Source organism: Mobula hypostoma, chromosome 4 (assembly GCF_963921235.1).
Source record: "Mobula hypostoma chromosome 4, sMobHyp1.1, whole genome shotgun sequence".
In the NCBI taxonomy this organism is placed as follows: domain Eukaryota; kingdom Metazoa; phylum Chordata; class Chondrichthyes; order Myliobatiformes; family Myliobatidae; genus Mobula; species Mobula hypostoma.
Genome location: NC_086100.1, coordinates 127074807 through 127098945, shown reverse-complemented (window position 1 = coordinate 127098945; position 24139 = coordinate 127074807). Strand labels below are relative to the sequence as shown.

Below are 24139 nucleotides of genomic sequence, written 5' to 3'. Positions count from 1 at the left end.
AACAGGCGCAAGTGTTAAAGGATATGATCCTCGAGTACAATACAATCCTTCGATGGAACAAAGCCTCCGTGTCACCCGAGGGATATCAACATGCCTACAATCACTGCAAGATTTGTTTGATGATGCAAAGAAAAAGAAGAAACAGCTTCCTATAACAATGTTTCTAACTAAAGTATCTGCAATTGTGAAGCCTCGAACTTCAACGCTTGAAGATCCTCAGCCCTCAACCTGCACAGATCCTGACATTAGTATTATTGAGCCTCCTTCAAAGCGTCATTATTCCCTAAACAATACAGTATAACAACTACTTACATAGCATTTACATTGTATTAGGTATTATAAGTAATCTACAGATGATTTAAAGTATACGGGAGGATGTGTATAGGTTATATGAAAATACTATGCCATTTTATATAAGGGACCTAAGCATTCGCGGATTTTGGTATCTGCGGGGGTGGGGGGTGGTCCTGGAACCAATCCCCCGCGGATACCGAGGGATGACTGTAATATTTTTTTGATGGGTCCAGGACAGGTCCTCTGAGATAGTGACACCCAGGAATTTAAAGTTACTGACCTTCTCCGCCTCTGATCATCTGATAATTACTGGCTAATGGACCTCTGGTTTTCCTCTCCTGAAGTCTATAATCAGTTCCTTGGTCTTATTGACATTGAGTGAGAGGTTGTTGTTATTACACCACTCAGCCAAGCTTTCAATCTTCCTCCTCTGTGCTGATTCATCACCCCCTTTGATACAGCCCACATCAGTGGTGTCATCAGCAAAATTGTATATGGTGTTGGAGCTGTACTTAGCCACGCTGCCATTGGTGTAAAGTGAATAGAACAGGGGGCTAAGTACACATCCCTGCAGTGTTCCTGTGCTAATGGAGATTGTGATGTTGTTACCAACCCAAACTGACTGGAGCGTACAAGTGAGGAAATCCAGGATCCAATTGCACAAGGGGTTATTGAGACCCAGGTCTTGGAGTTTTACTGATTAGTTTTGAGGGGATGATGGTGTTAAATGCTGAGTTGTAATCGCTAAAGAGTATCCTGAATTATGCACCTTTGTTGTCTAGATGTTCCAGGTTGTGTGAAGAGCCAACAAGATAGCAAAAGGTCTGCACCAGCCATTTGGTTGGCACAAATCTTCAGTACTCAGCCAGGTGCTTTGTCCAGACTGGATGCTTTTCTTGGCTTCACTCCGGAAGGCAGCCCGTACGTCATGATCAAATACTGAGAACAAAGGATCTTCTGGAGACATTGGGTGCACGATGGTTCCTCCTTGTTCTGGTGGTCAAAGTGAGCAAAGAAGGCATTGAGCTCATCTGGAAGCGAAGCTCTGCTGCTCCCTATTTTGCAAGATTTAGCTTTGTAGGAGATTATGGTATTCAAACCCTGCCACAGCTGTTGAGCATCCCTCATTGAATCTAGTCTAATCCGGAATCCCCACTTTGCTTGAGAGATGGCCTTCCGGAGATTATGCTTGCACTTCTTGTAGCATTCTTGATCTCCAGACTTGAATTCCTCTGATCTGGCTCTCAGCAGGTTCCGGATTTCATTGTTTGCCCAGGGCTTCTGATTGGAGAAAATCCTCAACGATTTTGTGGTGACGTACCGACTCAACCTGCAAGTTAATCTTTAAGGCATCCTGCACAAGGGCTCCGAAATCCCTCAGCACTTCTGATTTCGGAAATTACTTCCTGATTAGAAATTTGTCTATGCTTTTATTCCTTCTACCAAAAAGTGCATGACCATACATTTCCCTACGCTTTATCCTCCCTGCCACTTCTTCGCCTATTCTCTAAGTCCTTCTGCAGACTCTCTGCTTCCTCACTACTACTTGGCCTTTCACCTATCATTAGCATGTCTAACTTGAAGTAAAATATGATTATCAAAAGAATAATAACTCATTTTAATGGATTTTGATTTAAATGGAATTTCCATGATTTTAGTAAACTGAGAGCTGGGATAAATAATATTGGTTAAGAAACGGTTAGTGGGGTGAAATGCGGTGATATAGTAGATATAGGGTTGTATAAAAGGACCAAAAAAGGGGTGTAATTATAGCCCTTTCTTCTTCTCCCCTCCCCCAACCCCAAAAAGACAGAAGAGCAAATATGTTTGAAAATTAACATAAGGTAAAATGACAGTTGGTGATTTTGGCTTCTCTAACATTACTTGTGACAATACCGGAGTATAAAAAGCAGAATTCCTGAAGTGATTTCTGGAGAAGTTTTTGAACATCACACAGCAAGCCCAACGCTTTAAGAAACACAGACATAAAAGAAAAAGTCATAGTAGGGGAATGTATTGGAGACAGTGCTCTTGATTTAATTAAATGTAGCGGAATTATATAAAAACACAAATATATCAGAAGTAAAAATTTTAAATTGGGTCAGAGACAGTTGTACAAGACTAAGATATAATTTAATGGAAGTGAATGGGAAGTACACCACGAAGGTAAATAAGTGTCTGACTAGTGAGAGACGTTTAAGATGAGATAGTTAAAAGTTTAGAACTTTTTTTTTTGTTTAAATAGGACCTCTTGATTTCAGTTGAACACCCTGGTAGAAATAAAATAAAAAAGGAAGCATGGCAAAATCCAAGAAAAGTAGAAAGCCAGGATGAATATGAGAAGTTTAAATGGATTCCAGAGATCCTTTAGTAATTCCTTCATGCATTTGTGTCAGTTTTGACATTAAACATTAGTTGTCTTTTCAACCTTAATGGAAATCAGAGCCAACTGTCATTTCTTGTTTGGGTGCATATATATCATATGGGGCACCCTAAAAGTGTATAGATATTTATAGCAATACTACTCTCCCTTATCTTCCATAAACTGCACAAATAAGGTATTCTGGTAAGATTGTTTTGTGCGGTTCAGCTATTGATCAAAATAACAATGTATGCAGGAGGCTGAATCTACAGTATGTAATGACATTTATATATAAAATATATTGGTGCTATCTAAAAACAGCATTTAACAACATTTTAAAGCAAACTATATTAGCGTACTTTTGAGTAATCGGGTATACTTTTGGAGATTTCGGCAGTGATATTTTTCTTCTGACTCTGCTTTGATAGGTTCTTTTTGAATTGTGGAAGGGTGAAGGCAAAACTGCAACCCAAGTAGTTGAACTAAAAGAATTGGGAATGATCAAAGACCAGAAAAAATTAGAACAGATCTGTCAACGTGTTATTGAGGATCATCCTGCAGAGGTGAGTTAATTCAAAAGCTGCTGCTTCCTTTTATTTAACGTCAGAATGAAGAAAAAATAGCTGGCAAGTAATTACTGCAAGATCAAACTTCTTTTTTGTTGTGTTTGACAGCCATTTCTCTGCCTTTTTTAACATGGTTCATTACATAAATGATTAACAATTTGTGTAATGATACATAGTCCATTTAGTCTTGCACTGTTAAAATATAGTTTAGAGAAAGTAGGTAACTGTTTGTTTTATGCATTTGAAGCCTGTACCAGTATTGAGGGTTCACTCACTACTGATTTGCAGTCTTAACTGTATTTGCTCACATTTTCAACATACTCAATATTTTTGATTAAAATGATCCATTAATCACAGATTAAGAATTAACTTTTCTCATTGTTTTCATTAGAGAGTTTTCAACTTCAATCTTTGTGCAAAGATGTCAATTGCTACTGTCAGTATTGTAGTTGCTGTGAACCCAGGCTTTGGATACTGTAATGTGGGTTATTCTGGTATAAAGCAATTTTTTTTGTGTATTTGTCTGTTTATTTTAATAGATTTTTTTTAGCCTTTAAGTCTATGGATCTGCATTGTTGCTGGCGTTTATGCCATTTAGAATGATGCTGTTTCTACACTTCAAATACCTAACCTTTTGCCAATACTGAAATCTTTTTGCTGCATTTTATTCATTTGTTTTGAATTAACTCTCTTTAACACTTCAATCTATATTGATAATAATGTTATCTCTTTGACCCTGACAAAACCACAGATGTGTTATTCTACCCATCATTAATAGTTTTTTTCAATAGAAATTATTAAATAATCTAAGATGGATTGTTGCTGGGCTTGCTAATTTGAATATTTGCTCTGGGCTGTCCTCTGGATCTACTCCTTTACAGTCTGCTTCCTAAATGGATCAATAATGTATTTTCATAAGCTTTAACTTGAATGAGTCAACAGACTGTTGTAAGGAATTTTATCGTGCATTTTGGAATTCCATCCAAATGTCATCCATTGGTGTTCTCTCATTTATTCAACTTATTCAAAAGCTGAGTTAAATTTGTCAGGTAGAATAACCCTTTACAAATTCTAGAGTGACTGTCCCTGTTAAAGTTTATCTAAGTATTCAGACATTCTAGCCTTAATTATATGCACAAATATTATAGTATATTGTTTTCTCCTTAGCCAAGATTGATAATTAAACAAGTTTTAAATATTTGATTTATAAGCACAGTTCCTAAATTAAGAATTTTGGCCGATTATACTTAACATATCTGTAATGTTCTCAGCTATTTCCGTTAAAACAATGGGATAGAAACCGTACATCCCTGGAGATTTGTCATTCTTCTGTCATCTTTTTACATAATGATTGCCGGCTTTATATTTCTTTTTGAAGTGAAAGATGGTTAGAGTCAAAATTAAATCAAAGAATTATGTATGGTTAGATAAATTGAAAATCACTCTCTTCTTACTTCATTTTACCACTGTCCATTTACACCTAGGGCAGCGTTTTCCAACATTTTATAGTCCAATGCCCCCTCCCCAAAAGTACTTTCATACTTGCCAACGCCCCTCTTAGGCACAATATACTTTCTGGCACCCCCATAGTGTAGAAAACATGTCTACCATATTCTGACATGAGAAATTTTTTGTTTGTCTTTAAACCTAGCTGAAATAGTACCTGTGCGCTGTACAGCAGCTTCAATATCATTGTGATCCTTGAGCTTGATGGTTCTTTTAGCAAGAGTTGAAGTATTTCGTTCAAGTTGTGACACAAAAAGCCTCAAGTTTCCATGTGTAACAATGCCCAAGTGGTTTTTTGTGAGTATGTGGTTCACTACACTGAAGCTTCTTTCAACAAGGTAGGAGGATGGAAGTGCAATGAAGAGCAGTTTGGCTCTTCTCCAAAGACCAAGAAACTTCGTATGACAGTGTAGCCAAATGCCACAAAAGCTGACATTTTTGAAAAGCCTTTTGTTTTTTCATCATTATGAATTCTGATCATTTCTTCATGGATGCTCTCTTCCTGTTCTTTCACCTTGCAAAGAAATGAGTTAATTACCCAGTCTGGAATTTCCAGATTGTTCAAATCTTTGAATCAGTTCTGAAAATCCTTCTTCAGTGAGTGCAGGTGTAAGCAGTACTCTTGCAAATCACCATCTGTGAAAGAGTGCCATATTTTCCATGCAGGGAAACTATGAGAACGTTCTTCTCCCAATGTTTTGCTTATATATTTCCAATTTTCCTATAAAACAGAGCACTGTACCTTTTGCTTGGATTAAATTGAAATTCTCACCCTGCAGTTTCATATTTAGCAAGTTCATTTTGTCATACAAATCGGCTAGGTATACCATGTCTCCACATAGAAGTTCAGTCTTGTTTCCTAAGCTTTTGTCGACTTTGAGGAAAAATTCAACCAGTGTCAGAAAGATCAAAGAAATGTTTTAAGCAGCAGCCTTTTGACAGCCAACGCACATCAGTGTGAAGAAGCAAGCATTCAGACTGTTCATCGTTCTCTTGGCATAACTGACAAAATCTTCTGCTATGTAATGGATCAGCTTTAATTTTGTTGACAGCAGATATTACAAGAGTCATGCTTGAAAAAAGTCTGGCTGAGGTTTTTGGCTGCAAGATGTTGATGATGAGTTACACAATGGATTACAGACAGACTTAGAATTTCTTTTTTCATAAATGCCACTAAACCAGCATGGTGACCTGCCATTTATGGTGCTCCATCTGTTCCACAAGAAATCATGTTCCTAATGTGAATATTTTTATCCTCAATATACATTTTGAGCTTGTTGTAGATTGATTCTCCACTGATAATTGTTTTTAACTTCTTACAAGCGAGAATCTCTTCATAAACTTTTCAATGTTTGATAACCCGTACATGTGTCATTAGAAATGCCTCATTGTCTCACACAGTTGACTCATCCAGTTGTATCCCAAATTCTGCTTTTTGTAGCTCTGTGCATATTTAATACTCAATGTCTTCACTCATTTCATCAATATGACGAGCTACAGAGTTATTACTCAGAAGAATTGATTTTAAAATACTGGTATCCATTTTGAGAACAGTGGTGAGCACTTCTGAAAAATCAGGCTTAATTAATCTTTCACCAATTGTATGAAATTTTCCACACTTTGCTATCATTTTGGAAATGTTATGGGAAGCAGAGATGACTATCAAGGTCATTTTTAGCTTTCTTGGCAAATGACTCAAGTGTTCAATGCTTTTCAAATGCTTCTTTCATCTTCTGGAACTGAGTTATACCATGAGTAGCCTTTTCAGGGTGTCTATTACGGAAGTGTTACTGCAGTCTTGATGGTTTTGTGGCTTCATTAGACAGTACAGTATTACAAATAAGACACATGGGGCACGCTGATCTGACGGGAACAGAATAAAACTACTCCAGGTGTCTTGCATTGTATTAACACACTTTCTGTAGTTTGTTCGTTTTTTTTTAGCAGTATTAGAATTTAAGGCTTCACCACCTTCAGACTCGGAGATTGCGCCGTACGTATTTATCCATCATTAACAGGGCTAAATTAAAATAAATTAACACTAACTGGGAATGACTATCAGATGCTGATAACAGCAGCAAGTTGACACGGATGGAACGATGGTAGTGGCATGCAAAGGAACGGCGAGGCAAAGATGGAGACAATCACAACAGCAAAATTATGTTGACAAGGATCCAGATTGGAATCTGAGTGTTAGTCAGGATAGAGCTGGTGTTCGGCAAGCTACCTTTATACGATTCCAGTTAGCATGCTTGACCAATCAAGTAAGGTCTTATAATCTTCAAAGATGGTTCTTGTTCATACATAATGAATCAGAGGTTGTTTCGAATACCTCAAGGATTCCTTGGGGTTGGCAAACTCACTGATTGGCTTTATTTCACCATTTAGCTCCAGCCAGGGCTGTATCGTTGTGCAACCTGTTTTCTGTGGATCTGTAGAGAAAGTTGTGAGGGTGTACTTGACTTACCAACTGTTAAGTTGCATGAATTCATTCCGTGCCATGAGTCGAGGAAAACTGCTGGGCACCCTGGTTGCTAATGTATGCATCCCAAATAATGTCTGGTTGGTGAGCTCAGAGGAAATTGCAGAGTTTCAGACATGTGACGATGAGTGCTCATCACTTGCAGAGCTACGGTTCTGTCTGTGTTCCAGCGTGCCTCATCCTTTTCTTTTTGGAAGCTCTGCTCTACTAATGGTATTGTGTTATTCATTGCAATGGACCTGTTATTTTTTTGACAATGAGGAGAACAGTGGTGGTAGTTGAGGTGGGGGTAGAGGACTTAACCAAGATATTGTAGCGATGTGCTACACACAGCGCTAGAATAACTACACGGAGTCGGTGAGTTAGAGTTGCGATGAAAGAGATTTATTCAAACTTCGCGGCCCGCTTTAAAGCCTTCCCGTTCCCGCCCTCCCTGGGCGGGACTACTGTGGGGAATGCATATTCCCAGACCCTTTCTGCGCGCGGGATTTTCCCCCTGCTGGTGAAGATGGCCTGGCACCCTTTTTGCTGCCGGCCCTCTGCCTGCGCACGCATGTTTCGTGAGCCGGTTCGTGGGTGCCAGAAAGTGGGTCGCCACATAACCCCCCCCCCCCCAGAACCGGCGATTCCTCCCCCAATGTCCACAGTCTGGATCGGCCTCTGTTTGTGCTGTGAAGTGGGTATGGGGGCCAGGTTACCGAGCCTCTCCCGTAGTCTGTTCAGGACTGCTGTGGGTTCTTCCTCTTGCCCCCTTGGGGCTGGTATGAACTCTCCTGGGACGACCAGGGGCGCGCCATACACCAACTCGGCCGACAAGGTGTGTAGATCCTCTTTGGGCGCCGTGCGGATTCCGAGCAGGACCCAGGGAAGTTCGTCCACCCAGTTAGGCCCCTCCAGGCGGGCCATGAGAGCCGATTTCAGGTGACGGTGGAAGCGCTCCACTAGTCCATTCGACTGTGGGTGGTAGGCAGTTGTGTGGTGTAGCTGTGTTCCTAAAAGTCTGGCCATAGCCGACCACAGGCTGGAGGTGAACTGGGTGCCCCTGTCGGAGGTAATGTGGGCCGGTACCCCAAAGCGTGCTACCCAGGTTGCGATCAGTGCTCGGGCGCAGGATTCGGAGGTGGTGTCGCTGAGCGGGACTGCCTCTGGCCATCTGGTGAACCGGTCTATCATAGTTAGGAGGTACCGCGCTCCTCGTGACACTGGCAGGGGCCCCACGATATCCACATGGATGTGGTCGAACCTCCGGCGGGTGGGTTCGAACCGCTGCGGTGGAGCCTTGGTGTGCCGCTGCACCTTGGCCGTTTGGCACTGCATGTACGTTTTGGCCCATTCACTGACCTGCTTACGAAGTCCATGCCACACGAACCTGTTGGAGACCAGCCGGACGGTTGTCCTGATGGAGGGGTGCGCTAAGTTGTGAATGGATTCGAAAACCCGCCGGCGGCAAACTGCTGGGACGACGGGGCGGGGTTGGCCGGTAGCTACGTCACACAGTAGGGTCCTCTCACCTGGGCCTACGGGGAGGTCTTGGAGCTGCAAACCGGAGACTGCAGTCCTGTAACTGGGGATCTCAGCGTCTGCCTGCTGTGCCTCTGCCAGCGCTGCATAGTCCACCCCCTGGGACAGGGCGGCCTGTATGGTAGGTCTGGAAAGTGCGTCTGCCACGACATTGTTCTCTCCAGAGACATGCCGGATGTCCGTCGTGTACTCGGAGATGTAGGACAGATGTCGCTGCTGGCGGGACGACCAGGGGTCGGACACCTTAGTGAACGCAAAGGTAAGCGGTTTGTGGTCTGTGAACGCGGTGAAGGGCCTACCTTCTAAGAAGTACCTGAAATGCCAGATTGCCAGGTATAGTGCCAATAGCTCCCGGTCGAAAGCACTGTATTTGAGTTCGGGTGGTCGTAGGTGTTTGCTGAAAAACGCCAGGGGTTGCCAGCGACCCTCAATGAGTTGTTCCAGCACTCCACCGACTGCTGTGTTGGATGCGTCCACCGTGAGGGCAGTAGGAACGTCCGTTCTGGGGTGCACTAGCATCGCGGCGTTTGCCAAGGCTTCTTTGGTTTTAACGAAAGCGGTTGCGGCCTCTTCGTTCCAGGTAATGTCCTTGCCCTTACCTGACATTAGAGTGAACAAGGGGCGCATGGTTCGGGCTGCTGAGGGGAGGAAACGGTGGTAGAAATTCACCATACCCACGAATTCCTGCAAGCCTTTGATTGTGTTGGGTCGGGGGAGTGGCGGACCGCGTCTACCTTGGCGGGCAGCGGGGTTGCCCCGTCTTTAGTAATCCTGTGGCCCAGGAAGTCGATGGTGTCGAGTCCGAACTGGCATTTGGCTGGATTGATTGTAAGGCCGAATTCACTCAGGCGGGAGTAGAGCTGGCGGAGGTGGGACAGATGCTCCTGCCGACTACCGCTGGCTATGAGGATGTCGTCCAAATAGATGAATGCAAAGTCCAGGTCGCGTCCCACCGCGTCCATTAGCCGCTGGAAAGTCTGTGCAGCATTCTTTAGACCAAACGGCATTCGGAGGAATTCGAAAAGTCCGAACGGGGTGATAAGTGCTGTTTTGGGGATGTCGTCCGGATGTACAGGGATTTGATGGTATCCCCGGACGAGGTCTACCTTGGAAAAGATCCTTGCGCCGTGTAGGTTTGCTGCGAAGTCTTGAATGTGCGGCACAGGGTAGCGGTCTGGCGTTGTAGCCTCGTTCAGTCTGCGGTAGTCACCGCATGGTCTCCAGCCCCCCCCCCCGTTGCCTTGGGCACCATGTGAAGGGGGGAGGCCCATGGGCTGTCGGACTGTCGTATGATCCCTAATTCCTCCATCTTCTTGAACTCCTCCTTCGCCAGTCGGAGCTTGTCCGGGGGAAGCCTTCGAGCACGGGCATGGAGGGGTGGTCCCTGGGTCGGGATGTGGTGCTGTACTCCGTGTCTGGGCATGGCTGCCGTGAACTGCGGTGTCAGTACTGATGGGAAATCCACCAGGACCCTGGTGAATTCATCGTCGGACAGCGTGATGGAGTCCAGGTGTGGGGCTGGCAACTGTGCTTCACCCAGGGAGAACGTTTGAAAAGTCTTGGCGTGGACTAATCGCTTCCCTTGCAAGTCGACCAGCAGGCTGTGGGCTCGTAGAAAATCTGCCCCCAGCAGTGGTTGGGCCACGGCGGCCAGTGTGAAGTCCCACGTGAACCGGCTGGAGCTGAACTGTAGCCGCACCGTGCGGGTGCCGTAGGTTCGTATTGTGCTGCCATTAGCGGCCCTCAGGGTGGGTCCCGGTTCTCTGTTGCAGGTGTCGTAACTCGTTGGAGGTAAGACGCTGATCTCCGCTCCGGTGTCGACCAAAAAGCGGCGTCCCGACTGCTTGTCCCAGACGTACAGGAGGTCGTCCTGATGGCCAGCCGCCGTAGCCATCAGCGGCGGCTGGCCCTGGCGTTTCCCGGGAATTTGCAGGGCGGTCTGCAGCGGCGGGCCTCCGTGCCCCACCGCTGGTGGTAGAAACACCATTGTTCGTTGGGCTCCTCACTCCCGTCGCCGGGTTTTGTAGGCTCTGCTGCCAGGCCTCGTCTGGTCTGTCGTTGGGCACGCAGCTTGGTGATCTGTGCGACGGATGCCCCTCTGTCTTTCCTGGCATTCCACAGCACATCTGCTCGGGCCGCCACCTCCCGGGGTTTGCTGAAATCTGCGTCGGACAGCAGCAGGCATATGTCCTCGGGCAGTTGCTCTAGGAACGCCTGCTCAAACATGAGGCAGGGTTTGTGTCCTTCAGCCAGGGCCAGAATCTTGTTCATTAATGCTGACGGCGGCCTGTCTCCCAAACCATCCAGGTGCATTAAGCGGCGTGCTCGTTCGCGCCGTGAGAGTCCGAAAGTCCTTATGAGCAGGGCTTTGAATGCTGTGTATTTGCCGTCCTCCGGGGGCGACTGTATAAACTCCTCAACTTGTGCAGCAGTCTCCTGGTCGAGGGAGCTCAGCACGTAGTAGTAGCGAGTGGACTCCGAGGTTATCTGCCGAATGTGGAATTGTGCTTCTGCTTGTTCGAACCATAATTGGGTCGCAGCGTCCAGAAGCTTGGCAGTTTTAACGAAACTGCGTGAATAGATGCAGCGTCGGTCATCTCTGGTCCAAATATCGTTTGGGCCGTCGGGGTCACCAATTGTAGCGATGTGCTACACACAGCGCTAGAATAACCACACGGAGTCGGTGAGTTAGAGTTGCGATGAAAGAGATTTATTCAAACTTCGCGGCCCGCTTTAAAGCCTTCCCATTCCCGCCCTCCCTGGGCGGGACTACTGTGGGGAATGCATATTCCCAGACCCTTTCTGCACGCGGGATTTTCCCCCTGCTGGTGAAGATGGCCTGGTGCCCTTTTTGCTGCCGGCCCTCTGCCTGCGCGCGCTGTTTCGTGAGCCGGTTCGTGGGTGCCAGAAAGTGGGTCGCCACAATATCATGAAATCTTATATTTATAATGCAATGTTAAAATAGAACATTTTGAGCACATTGATATGAATACAATACAGTTACTGTGTCAATAAAATTCAAAAGTGTGGACCAATATTAATTGATAAGGAGGAAGAAGTTGATTAAGGTTGGTTTAAAATAGGATTTAGGTAGCTGAGTTTTAGATGAACTCTGGTTAATTTTTAAATTCATTTTACAGAATGTGGCAAGATGAATATATTTCGTCCATCTGTAGTTCCCTTTGAGAGGGAAGTGGTGAGCCACCTTCTTAAACTGATGCAGGCCTGTGGAATATGAAGGTAGCTCCATAATCTAAAAGTGACATTGTGGTGTCCAAGTTGGAAGGGTACATACAGGAGATGGTAATTTCCATTGTGGATTGGGAGAATGTTGTTGACACACAGCTGAGAGAATAATTGCAATAGCCTAGCAAAGTACACATTGCAGCTAAGGTATGTGCTAATGGTGGATAGGGTGGTGGTCAAGCAGGTTATTTTGCTCTGGATATCTTCAATCTACTTGATTGTTAGAGTATCAGTCATTTGGGTTTGTGTAAAATATTCTAACTTGCTCCTGACGTGGATCTTTTAGACAGTGGAAAAGATTTGGGCAATGATAAGTGAATCTGAGGCATATCCAGTTGAGTTTCTGATCAGTAGTGATCTTTTGGGATATTAATATAGGGCACTTACACTGGTAATATCTGAATGTCAGGAATGGCCAATACTCTGTATCTGAAGATAGTCATTGCCCAGCACTTTCTGTAGAGTTATACAGTACAGAAATTGATTCTTCAATCAGTCTAATGCCATCAAAAGAAAATTAGTTTCTATAAGTATCCACTAATCTGATTTTATTTTACCCACAAACCCATCAACTCCCAAATACTCATTTACATATTAGAGTAATTTGTACTGGTCAGTTAACCTAGCACCCAGATGTTTTTGAAAAGTGGGGAAAAAACTGGAGGACCCTGAGAACCCACATGGTGGTAGGGAGGCCCACACATACACCAGAGGTTGGAAATGGAAATGTGAGGTGGTAATTCTACTAATTGTACCACAGTGTCGTCCAATAATGTAGTGCAAGTATTACTTGCTACTTATTAGCCCATATCATTAATATCCAGGACTTGTATGCAGATACGGACTGTTTCATTGCCTGCATTCTAAATAAATATACTTTGTGTAATCAAGTATCACCACCTAAGATTTTATGATGGATATAAGATAATTTGGATTCAAGGTTCTGAGTCTGGGATCAACAGTCTTGCTTTATGTAAGATAGTATACAAATCAGTTAAGGATTTTTGCTCGAAGTCCATGTGTTGTTAGTTTTCATATCTGAGATGTCAGCAGAATCTAGAATTTAACTTGGGGGGCGGGGGGAAGGTTGGTTAATTTGGTTACACTGTAGGAGTAGAAGGAATAGTCATTGCTGGACTAATCAGGAGTGGTTAATGTTTCATTTCTGATTTTGACTTTTGGAGGACGAATTTGTTGATTGCAAGCAAAGTTGCAATGTGATCACAAATTTGTACAATAACACTCCGCACTCAGAGCCCGCATAACACTACCCTGCATAGCGCTGACTTGTTACAACGCAGTTATTCAATTCTTTATTGAAATATTAAAAAATGACAAAAATTTGTTCTAAAGAACACTTAAAACTTTTCAAGAGCGGCCACCATCTGTAAGTATTCAATCAGCCAATGAGAGTGCTTTACGTATGCTCGGAGCCGCTCTCAACCAATCACGTATTAGTTCATGCTCTGCCTCCCCCACATGTGTAAATGTTCTTGCTCTCTCGCCAATTTATTCCATTTTTTCACTGATAATGTCTGGAAAATGGCCTGCAACTTCCAGTGAGGGTAGTACATCTACGATGTCTGGGAAAAACATTAGCATGGATGTGAAACTGCAAGTGATATGGCCTTTGGAAGCTGCTGAGCCTTAGGTTGATGTTGATGCCTCTTTGAAATTGGCTACATCGACGATCAGAACAATTATTTTTTTTAAAATGCAGACAAGATAAAAGATTCTACAACAACAACCTCAAAGTTATCATCAACGAAGGTGACTTGTTCAAGGAGCTATTGGCTGGAAAAAGTGGAAAATAACCAAACACAACAAAACATGCCCCTAAGCCAGCTGATAATAATGGGAAAGGCAAGAAGCATCTTCAATTGGATTTTTTTTTACTAGTTTTTTTTATTGCAACACCAACAAATTACATTCAATACAACCAATTGCCAATTACATTTTGACTGTTTAACCCAACCACCCCCCAACCTTCATCACCATCCCCTCTCCACCTCTTTCCCTCCTGCCATCCCTCTCCCCTCCACCAACCAACTGAATAGTAGTGCATACACAGACAAAGCATTCCTATTTTAACAAAAGATCTTTTAAGTTAGATATCAAATTTGTCCACTTTAAGATTGTGTTTGGTTGTGCATCATTTACTCTTGCTGATGAAAGTTCCAGATAAGAAATGTCCAAAAAGCTCTGAAGCCAGTGAGTATTTGAAATATCATGGGGAGGTTTCCAACGCTGGACTGCAATCTTCTTAGCTGCCGTCAGGCCTGCCAGCCAGACTTTGCATGTTTTTTCCGTAAGGGAAAGGTGGGAGTCATCATTTAGAAGATGTACAGTGGTGGCCATTGGTAATTGTACTCCTGTTAGTTCTGTAAGAGTACTGATAACCTTCCCCCACAAATCAAAAACCCCTGGACATTCCCATACAACATGCATAAAAGAGCCAACGGTTCCGTGGGGGGAAAATGAGCAATACGGGTCAGGAACCGGTCTTATTTGATGTCTAATTCTTGGTGTTAAATATGTCTTATGACAAAATTTCAAGTGTATATACCAATGATTTGGGTTTTTCGAAGCACTGGCAGCATTATCCCAAATCGCATCCCAGTCTAAGTCTTGTCCCAATTCGGATATGTCCCTATCCCAGGCTTTCATTCCTGATGTGGGCATATATTTCTGCGAGTTTAATATATCATAGATATATGACCCTATCTGTCCTGGAGCACTCTGTATCCAACTTAAAATGGGATGGTCTTCAATCGTATTCAAGAAGAAGATGATGTGTCATAACATTCACAGCCAGCAGAGGTTGGTTTGATAGATTTAAACAGCGCAGTAACCTCCATACCATATGTATCTCTGGTGAAGCAGCTAGTGCAGACAGGAAGAGCCTCAATAACAAAGAGTTTTGAGAATTAGCAGAGCAGTGCATCCTGGGTGAATCTGAGGACATGAATGGAGAAGAGCAAACACCAGCAAGAAAACTCACCACAAAATACCTCGGCACTAGCATCACCATGATCACACAAATCATGGACCAGTTCATCGATAATGACCCTGACTGGGAGCAAAGCAATAAGGCAAAGAGGTGTTCTCGACATGATTTCCTGCTGCCGAGAACTGCTTCATGAGAGGAAAAATAACAAAAGGCAGTCACATCTGGACCACCTACTTGAAGAAGCCAGAGTTGGAGGAGGACCCACAGCCTGGCCCCTTCTCTAAGATGTAACCACCACCTACTTCCCTCCGTCACTGCTGCGATGTGTTGCTGTTCCACTGATGTACAGGTTAGGCCTACTTGCGTGTGGTACTCACAAATTACTGTGTATACATAAAATAATATATCATGTATCTTGGGTTTGATTTTTTTAAAATATCAGGCACACATTTCCATTTAAGTAATGTTATAATAACCCCACGTAGTGCTGAGTTACTTAGCACCCCTCCTCTGATGTAAATTGAAGGAGGTTGGAGAAAAGGGAACTTTCTAAAGACGGAATTTATGGAACGATGATGGGAGTTTATAAAGGGCCACCATTCAAGGAAGGACAGAGACTAAGAAACATGTTGTTGTGGCATCCATGGATGAGTGAGAAAGGAAGAGAATTTGTGCATAAGTAATGATGCAAGTAGGAGATTGGTTTGATCATGGTTACAATTAGCCTGGAGTTCATAAGGGCACCTGCAGTGAGAAGGGGCGGAGAACAAGAGGCCAACATCAAAAATAGGTTAAGTTCATCCCTTTTAAGTTGCACAGAAGCAAATCTGTCTTGTGCTTTGCAAACACAGATGATGTTCAGCAATTACCATTAAAGTCATATCCACATAGGGAATATTTCGAACAAATATAACATTCTTCAAGAATTGTGCAAAAGTAACCAATCACATTGAGCAGTTAAGTTTTTGATTGAAGTCGCATAGTGTACGTGGAAGCTGTGCTTATGTGAAAGAAGTTCTGTCCCAGATCTTTCCAGCACTTTTCGGTGTCTACTACAGTTGCGGTGAACAATAGTTTTCTGATGTGTGCAGTAGAGCCAATTTTTGAACATCAGCTTCCAAATGGCCCTGAATTATCGCCGCAATAGCCCGTGTGCTCAGAGGTGAACCTGCTTGTATTTTGTGAATTAAAACATCGTACTCTTTTTATTGAAGGGAGAAAAACTACTTGAACCTCACCAACATCAAATAACTAATATAACTGCATTTTCAGCAATGGTTTGAGGACTAGCAGTGCAATTAATTTCCAGGCCAGCTCAAGCTTTCAGCTTGGATTTTGCAAATACAGCGTTGGTGTTCTTTCGCCAATGATTTGAGGTGAATGCTGTAGGTCATGCATGAATCTAAAAGATACAGGCTGGAGATCTCTGCTGCAAGAATGCCCCTGAGCTGGGTGCCTGGTTTGATGTCTCTATCTTTGAACAACTTTTTGCTTGGTTAGTCAAAAGCTATTCTGGTGCAGTCAATGTGATGGTAATCAATGCCCGCCTTCATAGACGGATGGCTCCTGAGGTATGGAAAATACTTTCTGGACTCTGACTGCAAATCTTAATTGCTTTTTGTCACAGTATTGAATGCAGGTTTGGAACGAACTTTGGTCTTCCAGATATTTGAATGAGCTTGGTGTCTGAATACTCACATGTGCAACCATTGTTTGTGTACTGTCATTAAGTTAGGTTTGTGTATCATGTCCCATATCTTCAGTAGATAAACAGCACTCAGAATGGAAGTTTGTTGGAGGTTATGTACAGTATTGCTGCAAGGAAGACTGAGAAGATGATTGGAGTTGATAGATAGCCTTCCTTGACTTCTGTCTGTCGTAGGATTGTCTGTGTGGGATCTCAGCCTGCAAGTCATTGTGTAATAAAGAATCCTTTGTATCCTTCTCTGCTTGACAGAGTCAAAGGCATTTCTTAAGTCCCATTAAGTCCTTACAAAGGCATTTCTTAGTCCTTACATCTTCAGGAAGCAGTGTCTCAGAAAGGCAGCATCCATTATTAAGGGACACTCCAGTGCCCTTTTCTCACTGTTAACTATCAGCTAGGAGGTACAGAAGCCTGAAGGTGCACACTCAGCAATTCAGGATCAGCTTCTTACCCTCTGCCATCCGATTCCTAAATGAACATTGAATCCTTGGACACTACTTCACTTTTTTAATATACAGTATTTCTGTTTTTGGCACTTTGTTTAGTCTATTTAATGTATGTATACTGTAACTGATTTACTTTATTATTATTTTATTTATTATTGTTTTCTCTCCTGGATTTTGTATTGCATTGAACTGTTGCTGCTAAGTTAACAATTTCACATCACATGCCGGTGATAATAAACCTGATTCTGATTCCTATTTCAACACTAGATGGAGCTCTTTGGCCACTGGGGCAGGGCATCAGGAGGATACTTTGATGACTCACTGTAGTGGAGAGCAGAAGCTGCAAGTGGAGTGCCATTTCTTGAATGTTGCCATGAAAACTGTGACCATGTTTCCTCTTAGCAGAGAAAGAAAATTGGTTCTTTCCCTGCCTTAGTCCTCTGAAAGCAATGTTAAAATTAGCTTACCTGGCATATTTACAATTGATCTAAGATACAAACTTCCATCTGCCACTGGAGAGAAATGTTTGGCTGTATTCAACAACTTCACAATTTAGTGGAAGTGAGAATTGGAATTAACCATTAAATTGTGCAGGCAGATTGGTTTCTCACTGTATTCACCTGTACATGGGACGTAGAGAGAATTCCATGTTAATATTTTTGGCGGCTGTTCAACCAGATGTGTGAAATCTCATGAAGTAATTCACATGTTGAAGTGGCGGGGCCCAGGTTCGAGAGTGAGGAATGACCCGAGGTAAAAATTGAGGTGGTGCATGGGTCCAGAAGTGTATCAAAGTGGCAGGGCCCAGCTTCGAGAGTGAGGAGCAACCTTTGGTTTGGCTGATTTAAGCACCAGGCCAAATTGAAAAGGCCAGAGGCAATGAATGGGCTGACGTTCAGCTTGCTGCTCTTTTTTCATTTGTCTCCATGCTGAACTGAGGCTGTGGCCTGCAACTAACAGGCTCCTGGATCAGCTGTGACTGCTTTCGTGGTTGTGAACTTCTGTTCTGCATGTTATTTACTTTTATTGTTTGCACAATCTTTTTTCCTGCATGTGAGTGTTTGATGGTCTTTTTTTAATGGGTTCCATTGGGTTTCTTTGTTTTGTGGCTGCCTGTAAGGTGGTGGATCTCAAGGTTGTATACACACTTTGATAATAAATGTACTTTGATCCTTGAAACTGCTGGAGGAGCACAGCAAGTCAGGCAGCACCTATGGAGGGAAATTAATGGCTGACTTTTTGGGTTGAGACCTTTCATTAGAATGAAGAAGCTGGAATAACAAGGTGGGAGGAGGGGAAGAAGTACAAGCTGGTAGCTGTTGGGTGAAGCCAGGTGGATATGTAAGGATTGCTGTATGTTTAACTCCCATGTTTACTTGTCCTTTCCACTGATCTCCCTCCTGGCACTTATCCCTGCAATTGTGACAAATGCTGCACTTGCCCCTCCACATCTCCTCCTTACTACTATTCAGGGCTCAAAGTAGCCCTTCCAGGTGAGATGACACCACCTGCAAATCTGTTAGGGTCTCCCAGTGTGGTCTCCAACACCAGTGAAACTGTAAGCAGATTGGGGCCCACTTTGTCTGTCACGAACAGGATCTCCCAGTGGCTGTCCATTTCCAACTGACTTCCCATTCCTGTTCTGACATGTCTGTGGCCTTCTCTACCAATGTGATGAGGCCAAACTCAGGTTGGATGAGCAATATCTCGTATTCAGTTTGGGTAGCCTCCAACTGCTATGTATCAATTACTTCAACTTCCGATAATTTTTCCCACTCCCTCCTCTTTTTCAGTTCCTCATTCTGGTTACCCTCTCACTCTTCCTCCTCTCACCTGCACATCACTCCCATCTGGTTCCCCTCCTTCCCTTTCTTGCATTGCCTACTGCCTTCTATTAGACTCGTTCTTCAGCCCTGTATCTCTTCCACGTATTTGCTGTGTAACATCATTTTAATGTGTTGTATGTATACGGGTTAATGTCCAGAAAATTTGCTAGTCTGGTACCACCAAAGGCCTAAGGATGCTAGATCATTGGAGTATTAGAATAATAGTATAGTGTAAAATCTGTTTTCATTTTTGTATCCAAAGTAAGTCCAATGAGCTTCAAGCTGTGGCCTCGATACCTCCTTGTGCAATTGGATCCTGGAATTCCTCACTTGGAGACCCCAGTCCATTCGGATTGGCCACATGCATTACAAGGCTGTGTGCTTAGACACTGCTATACTCGCTTTGCACTTATGACTGTGTGGCTAATCACAGTTCCAATGCTGTATTTAAGTTTGCTGATGCCACCACTGTTGTAGGCTGAATCAAAAGTGTTGACGCAGGAAAACAACATTCATCAGGGACCCCCAGCACCTAGGTCATGTCCTTTCCCTGTTGCTGGCATCAGGAAGGAGGTACGGGAGCCTCAGGATTCACACTGCCAGTTCAGGGAAAATTATTATCTCTCAATCATCAGGCTCCTGAACCAGAGGGGATAGCTTCACTCAATTTCACTCGTTCCATCACTGAACCGTTTCCGCAAGCTATGGACCCGCAAGGATTCTTCATCTCACGTTCTTCATATTTGCTGCTTATTTATTTATTTTTCCCTCTCTTTTTGCATTTTGCACCCTGTTGGTGTGGTCTTTCATTTATTCTATTATGGTTATTGGATTTATTGAGTATGCCTGAGAGAAAATGAATCTCAGGGTTGTATATGGTGACATATATGTACTTTGAACTTTGATTTGAGTTCAGCAGATTAATAGAGCAACATAGAATTGTATTTTAAATTTGAATAGAATCATGCTTTTCTCCTGTTCAAGAAAAGGCAAATGCATATGACAAAGGTAATCAGCCATTGTTGGCAAAATCTGAAAAATTAAGTTGAACTTGATAAATAGTTCTGGGAATCTTGGGCATCTCAATTATTGTTGAATAGGCTGAGTAGCTATGAAAATTTCCAAATTGATCCAGCAAGTAAAAGCGTTATTTAAACTGGTTTACATTGGTTACATATCTTTCTCTTTTACTTACAGGTTTCTGAAATACAGCAAGGAAACTGGAAAGTAGTAAATAAACTGATTGGCCAGGTTCAGAGAACAACACATGGTCGTACATCCCCCATTCAGGTGAAAGCTATTTTAGAAAAGAAGTTGTCCTTAAAGGTACTCCATACAAATCAATATTGATGGCAAGACTTTTTTCCAGAGTTGCTTGGGATCACTCAGAATTGAGTTTATGCGTTTGCAGGGGCTTTGTTCTGATCTGTTACTAGGACATTATGATTTCATCAGACAAGCACCAGAGATTCTAGGAATTCTCTCAAATTGGGAAGTTACTGATGCTATCAGATATGTTCATTTCATCCATGATGATTGTGATAAGATTGGGTACTTGTTATAGGAAAAATAATTTTCAATAAATCAGATTATTTAAATATATTAAAAGATGAGGCTGAGTTTTTTTTAATTGCAGCAACAACCATTCTTTTTGTTTGATTGTTGGTCACAGTTGTGCATTGATATCAAATGAATACAGATCTGTTCTATTCTACAAAGTTGCCTGAAATGAACATTGTGGCTAAGATCCAATATGGGATTTCTATTCACAGAAGTTATTTTGCTATGAACTTGGACTGATAGGAGTTTATGCTCAAAACTACTCTTAGAATTCCCTTTTGATTGCTGTTATTAAGCTTGAAAAGTTGGCACAAGAATAATGAGATCTCTTCTACTCTGATGACACAAGTGTTTGATTGCCCAGTTAATTCAAGTACTTGCATTATCACAGGATCACATTTGTGGCTGAGAATGTTTCTTTTTCAAATCATCTTGTTTTAAATATTACTTAGGAATATGTAAAATAATAAATATTCTACTGAATTTTTGTAAAAATAATTTTTGAAATCAAGCCACTTAAAAGTAAATATTACTTAGCAGGTAGAGAACTTAAGTTGGTAGCTTTATTACAGACACGAGATTTTTACTGAATTCACAGAATATTTTAATAAGTTATTTTGCTCTTCAGAAAAATCTTTGCATATTTATAAATAGCAATAACCCTCAATTCTGGAGAAGCATCTAGATGCAATAAAAATATTTTCATTTTATAAAGCCAGAAATACTCCACTTAAGACTTGTACATTTAAATATCTTTTAAATTTTAGAACTTTGTTACTAATACCTACTGATCATAATGTCAAGGTAACTTCAACGCCAACAATAAATTTACCACCAACATTGCATGCAACCATTTTTATCGCATGAAACAATATCAGGATATCCACAAATTTTATGCTTTTGTGATTATTACTTTTCTGCTTCTAAGTCATGCTCAACTTTTATTTCATTTGTCTTAAAAAAAAATACATCATCATGAAGCTCCAAATGTGCATTAAGGCTGTTCCCAAAAAAAAAGAGGAAACTATCATTCAAATAGAAAGACTGATTCCCCTCCCACCCCCTTCCAATATCTTCAAGGCAGATATTGTTACTTTCACACTTGGTCTTTGGTGTTATTGTTTTTGCAGTGTAAGATCACAGAATATGAATAGAAGAATTGAATCAGGTGTGCATTTCTCAATTCTACCAACAGACATAAGATTGTATTGGTTATTTAAATAGCCTCAAAAATACATTACCCTTTTAAAATAAAATATTTCTGTTTCCAGAACAATTCATGTACAGCTTGCATAGACAGACAATTTGTCTATTCCAAAAGTAAAGTGACTACATTTAAAAACACAACTTTCAGAAAAATGCTGAGCTCAGCTAAGACTTTTTTTCATTTTTTTCATTTTGTTGATATAAAATAGACCAGTCCCCTCTTCTCCCCCCCCTCCCCGCCCCCCCCCAAAACCACAGATCTTCATTTTGTATTAAGGCTTGGTAGAAATATTTTGTTTTGGAAAGAAAATGTTAAAAGGAGAATGCAACATTTGTATTAAACATTTCTTCAAACTAGTTAACTCTTATTCTTCACAGTCCACAAGAGAAGAATGAGATAAGATGGAATGTTCTTGTGCAATTGCTGCAAGTTCCTTAAGAAATTCAGTGAAGATAACAGCTGCATTGATGGAATTTTTTGAACTAGAAGGCTGGTGGGCATTTTGGGCACGACTTGGTGTCTTAGATCCACTTTCTGCAAGAAATTTGTATTTTGAGGAAAGATACAGTTCAGTTACTTTTCATATTCTACAATTAACAGTTATTTAACATTTTCACATAACAGCTAATCTAAATTTTCAATTTATACATATTTAAAAGGAAGTACAGTGACAGCCTTGTACAACTAATTGTACCACAACTACTTTATTTCACAATATGATTTTCTTTTGGATTCTTAAGTTTTTTTTCTTCCCTGATTTTTCCCTTAAATTAGTCCAGGACTTCAAAGCCCGATGCATGACTGCTAGCAGGTGGTAGTAGGAAAGAAGGATGACTATAATAAACCATAAGACAGTAGAATTAGGCCATACAGCTCAGCGAATCTGCTCCACTTATTATTATATTATTATCATCCTTCTCAAACCCATTCCCCTGCCTTCTCTCCATAACCTTTGACTCCTTTACTATTCAAGAACCTATCAAACTTCTCTTTAAAGATATACAATAACTTGTCCTCATTGCTATCTGTGGCAATAAATTCTATAGATTACTCAGCTGAAGTTCTTGAGCGAGGGGGTGGTGAAAGTTCATATATTAAAAAGTGATACTTAAGTCAATTAATAAATTAATTATATAAGGAGGAGTGATGTTCAGCATTTATTCATTGTAATTCCAGCACAATTAGAGAAATTCAGGGTAATGTATAGAAATGCCTCCAGCTGCTTGAACTCAAACTCAGGATCTTTGAGTGTCCTGCTCATAAATTCTTAGTGAATGGCATGGGGAATAATCTAGACACCAACTTGGCTAGAAAAATTGTAAGTTAATCAATGCATGAAAAGGTGCAGGCTGAAGGGCTTGAGCCATTTACAGGGACCTAGTCACTCCAGAAAGTTTCTATTTTTAATGGACTAAGCAATATCATTGTTGGGGAGGTTCTCAATTATGACACCAGAACACTGCAGTACAAGAAGAATAAGATGCACAAAAGAATGAGTGTCACATATTAAACTGAAAACCAGCACTATCATGAAATACAAAATTTACTGCCACATTTAGGACTCTATTTGTAGCAGTAGTGCAAATAAGATTGGTGAACTGGAGGTACAAGTAGGATTCTACACATATAATACCAATTAATTTATAATGTTGTGGTAGTAATTGAAATGTGGCTCAGGAAAGACTGAGCACTTGCTATTCCAGCAAAAATGCACAGGATTACAAAAGGCTCCAGAGGGTTGTACACTCTGCCAGCTCCACCCTCCCCACCTTCGAGGATATCTGTAAGAGGTAGCGCTTCAAGAAGGTGAAATCCATCATTAAGGACCCTCACCATCCAGGACATGTCCTCTCCTCATTACTACTGTTAGGGAGGAGGTATAGGACTTGAAGACCCCACACTCAATGATTCAGCAGCAGTTTCAAAGATCCCCGTTGTCACATTTCTGAGTGGTCCATTAAAAACGCCTCATTATTCCTTTATTATATTATAGTGATTTTACGTCTTTGTGGGCCAAACAACAAATTACAAGTCATACAAGACAGTGATGATAAATTTGATTCTGAGAAGGAAGAATGGGGATGTTTTGCAGAATTACTTAAGAATTGGTGTATTTTTACCCATTTTCTGTAGCCAGCAGGAAAGCGCTAGTGGAGTATGCCACAGGCTAAGATAACACAGCAAATCTGCACGGAAATTACAGATATTTCCTAGAACTAAAAGGTTGTCTTATTGATTGGAATAATGTTAGAGTAAAAGGCAACAAAGGAGAGGGATTTGTTGAAATGTGTTCAGGAGAATGTAATTGTTCAGTATCTTTCTGACCCAACAAGGAACAGAATACATTCGGATCTGGCCCCGGGAGATACGATACATCAAGCAAACTAAGCCTGAAGTGATAACCAGATCATAAAGTTTAATACTGGAAAGAGATGAAGAGCAATCTGAAGCAGAACTTCTTAACTGGA

The 24139-nt window shown here is 41.8% G+C and overlaps 2 protein-coding genes across 10 annotated transcripts in view; one reads left to right on the top strand and one right to left on the bottom strand.

Moving 5' to 3' along the window:
• The window catches only part of gatb (glutamyl-tRNA(Gln) amidotransferase, subunit B), a 63142-nt gene extending 42660 nt beyond the window's left edge, over positions 1-20482 (top strand). For 2 of the 4 annotated variants that reach the window (XM_063046474.1, XM_063046473.1), the window contains exons 14-15: positions 3085-3219; positions 20102-20482. In XM_063046474.1, the coding sequence (XP_062902544.1) occupies positions 3085-3219; positions 20102-20254 (288 nt within the window). In that variant the 3' untranslated portion in view covers positions 20255-20482. The remainder of the gene's footprint in view (positions 1-3084; positions 3220-20101) is intronic. The other 2 variants (XM_063046476.1, XM_063046477.1) reach the window with 2 other exon arrangements.
• Positions 20483-21908: 1426 nt separating this feature from the next.
• Positions 21909-24139, bottom strand: part of fhip1aa (FHF complex subunit HOOK interacting protein 1Aa) — a 140920-nt gene continuing 138689 nt past the window's right edge. For all 6 annotated transcript variants that reach the window (XM_063046469.1, XM_063046470.1, XM_063046467.1 and 3 more), the window contains one exon: positions 21909-22205. In XM_063046469.1, coding sequence (XP_062902539.1) covers positions 22036-22205 — 170 coding nt within the window. In that variant the 3' untranslated portion in view covers positions 21909-22035. The remainder of the gene's footprint in view (positions 22206-24139) is intronic.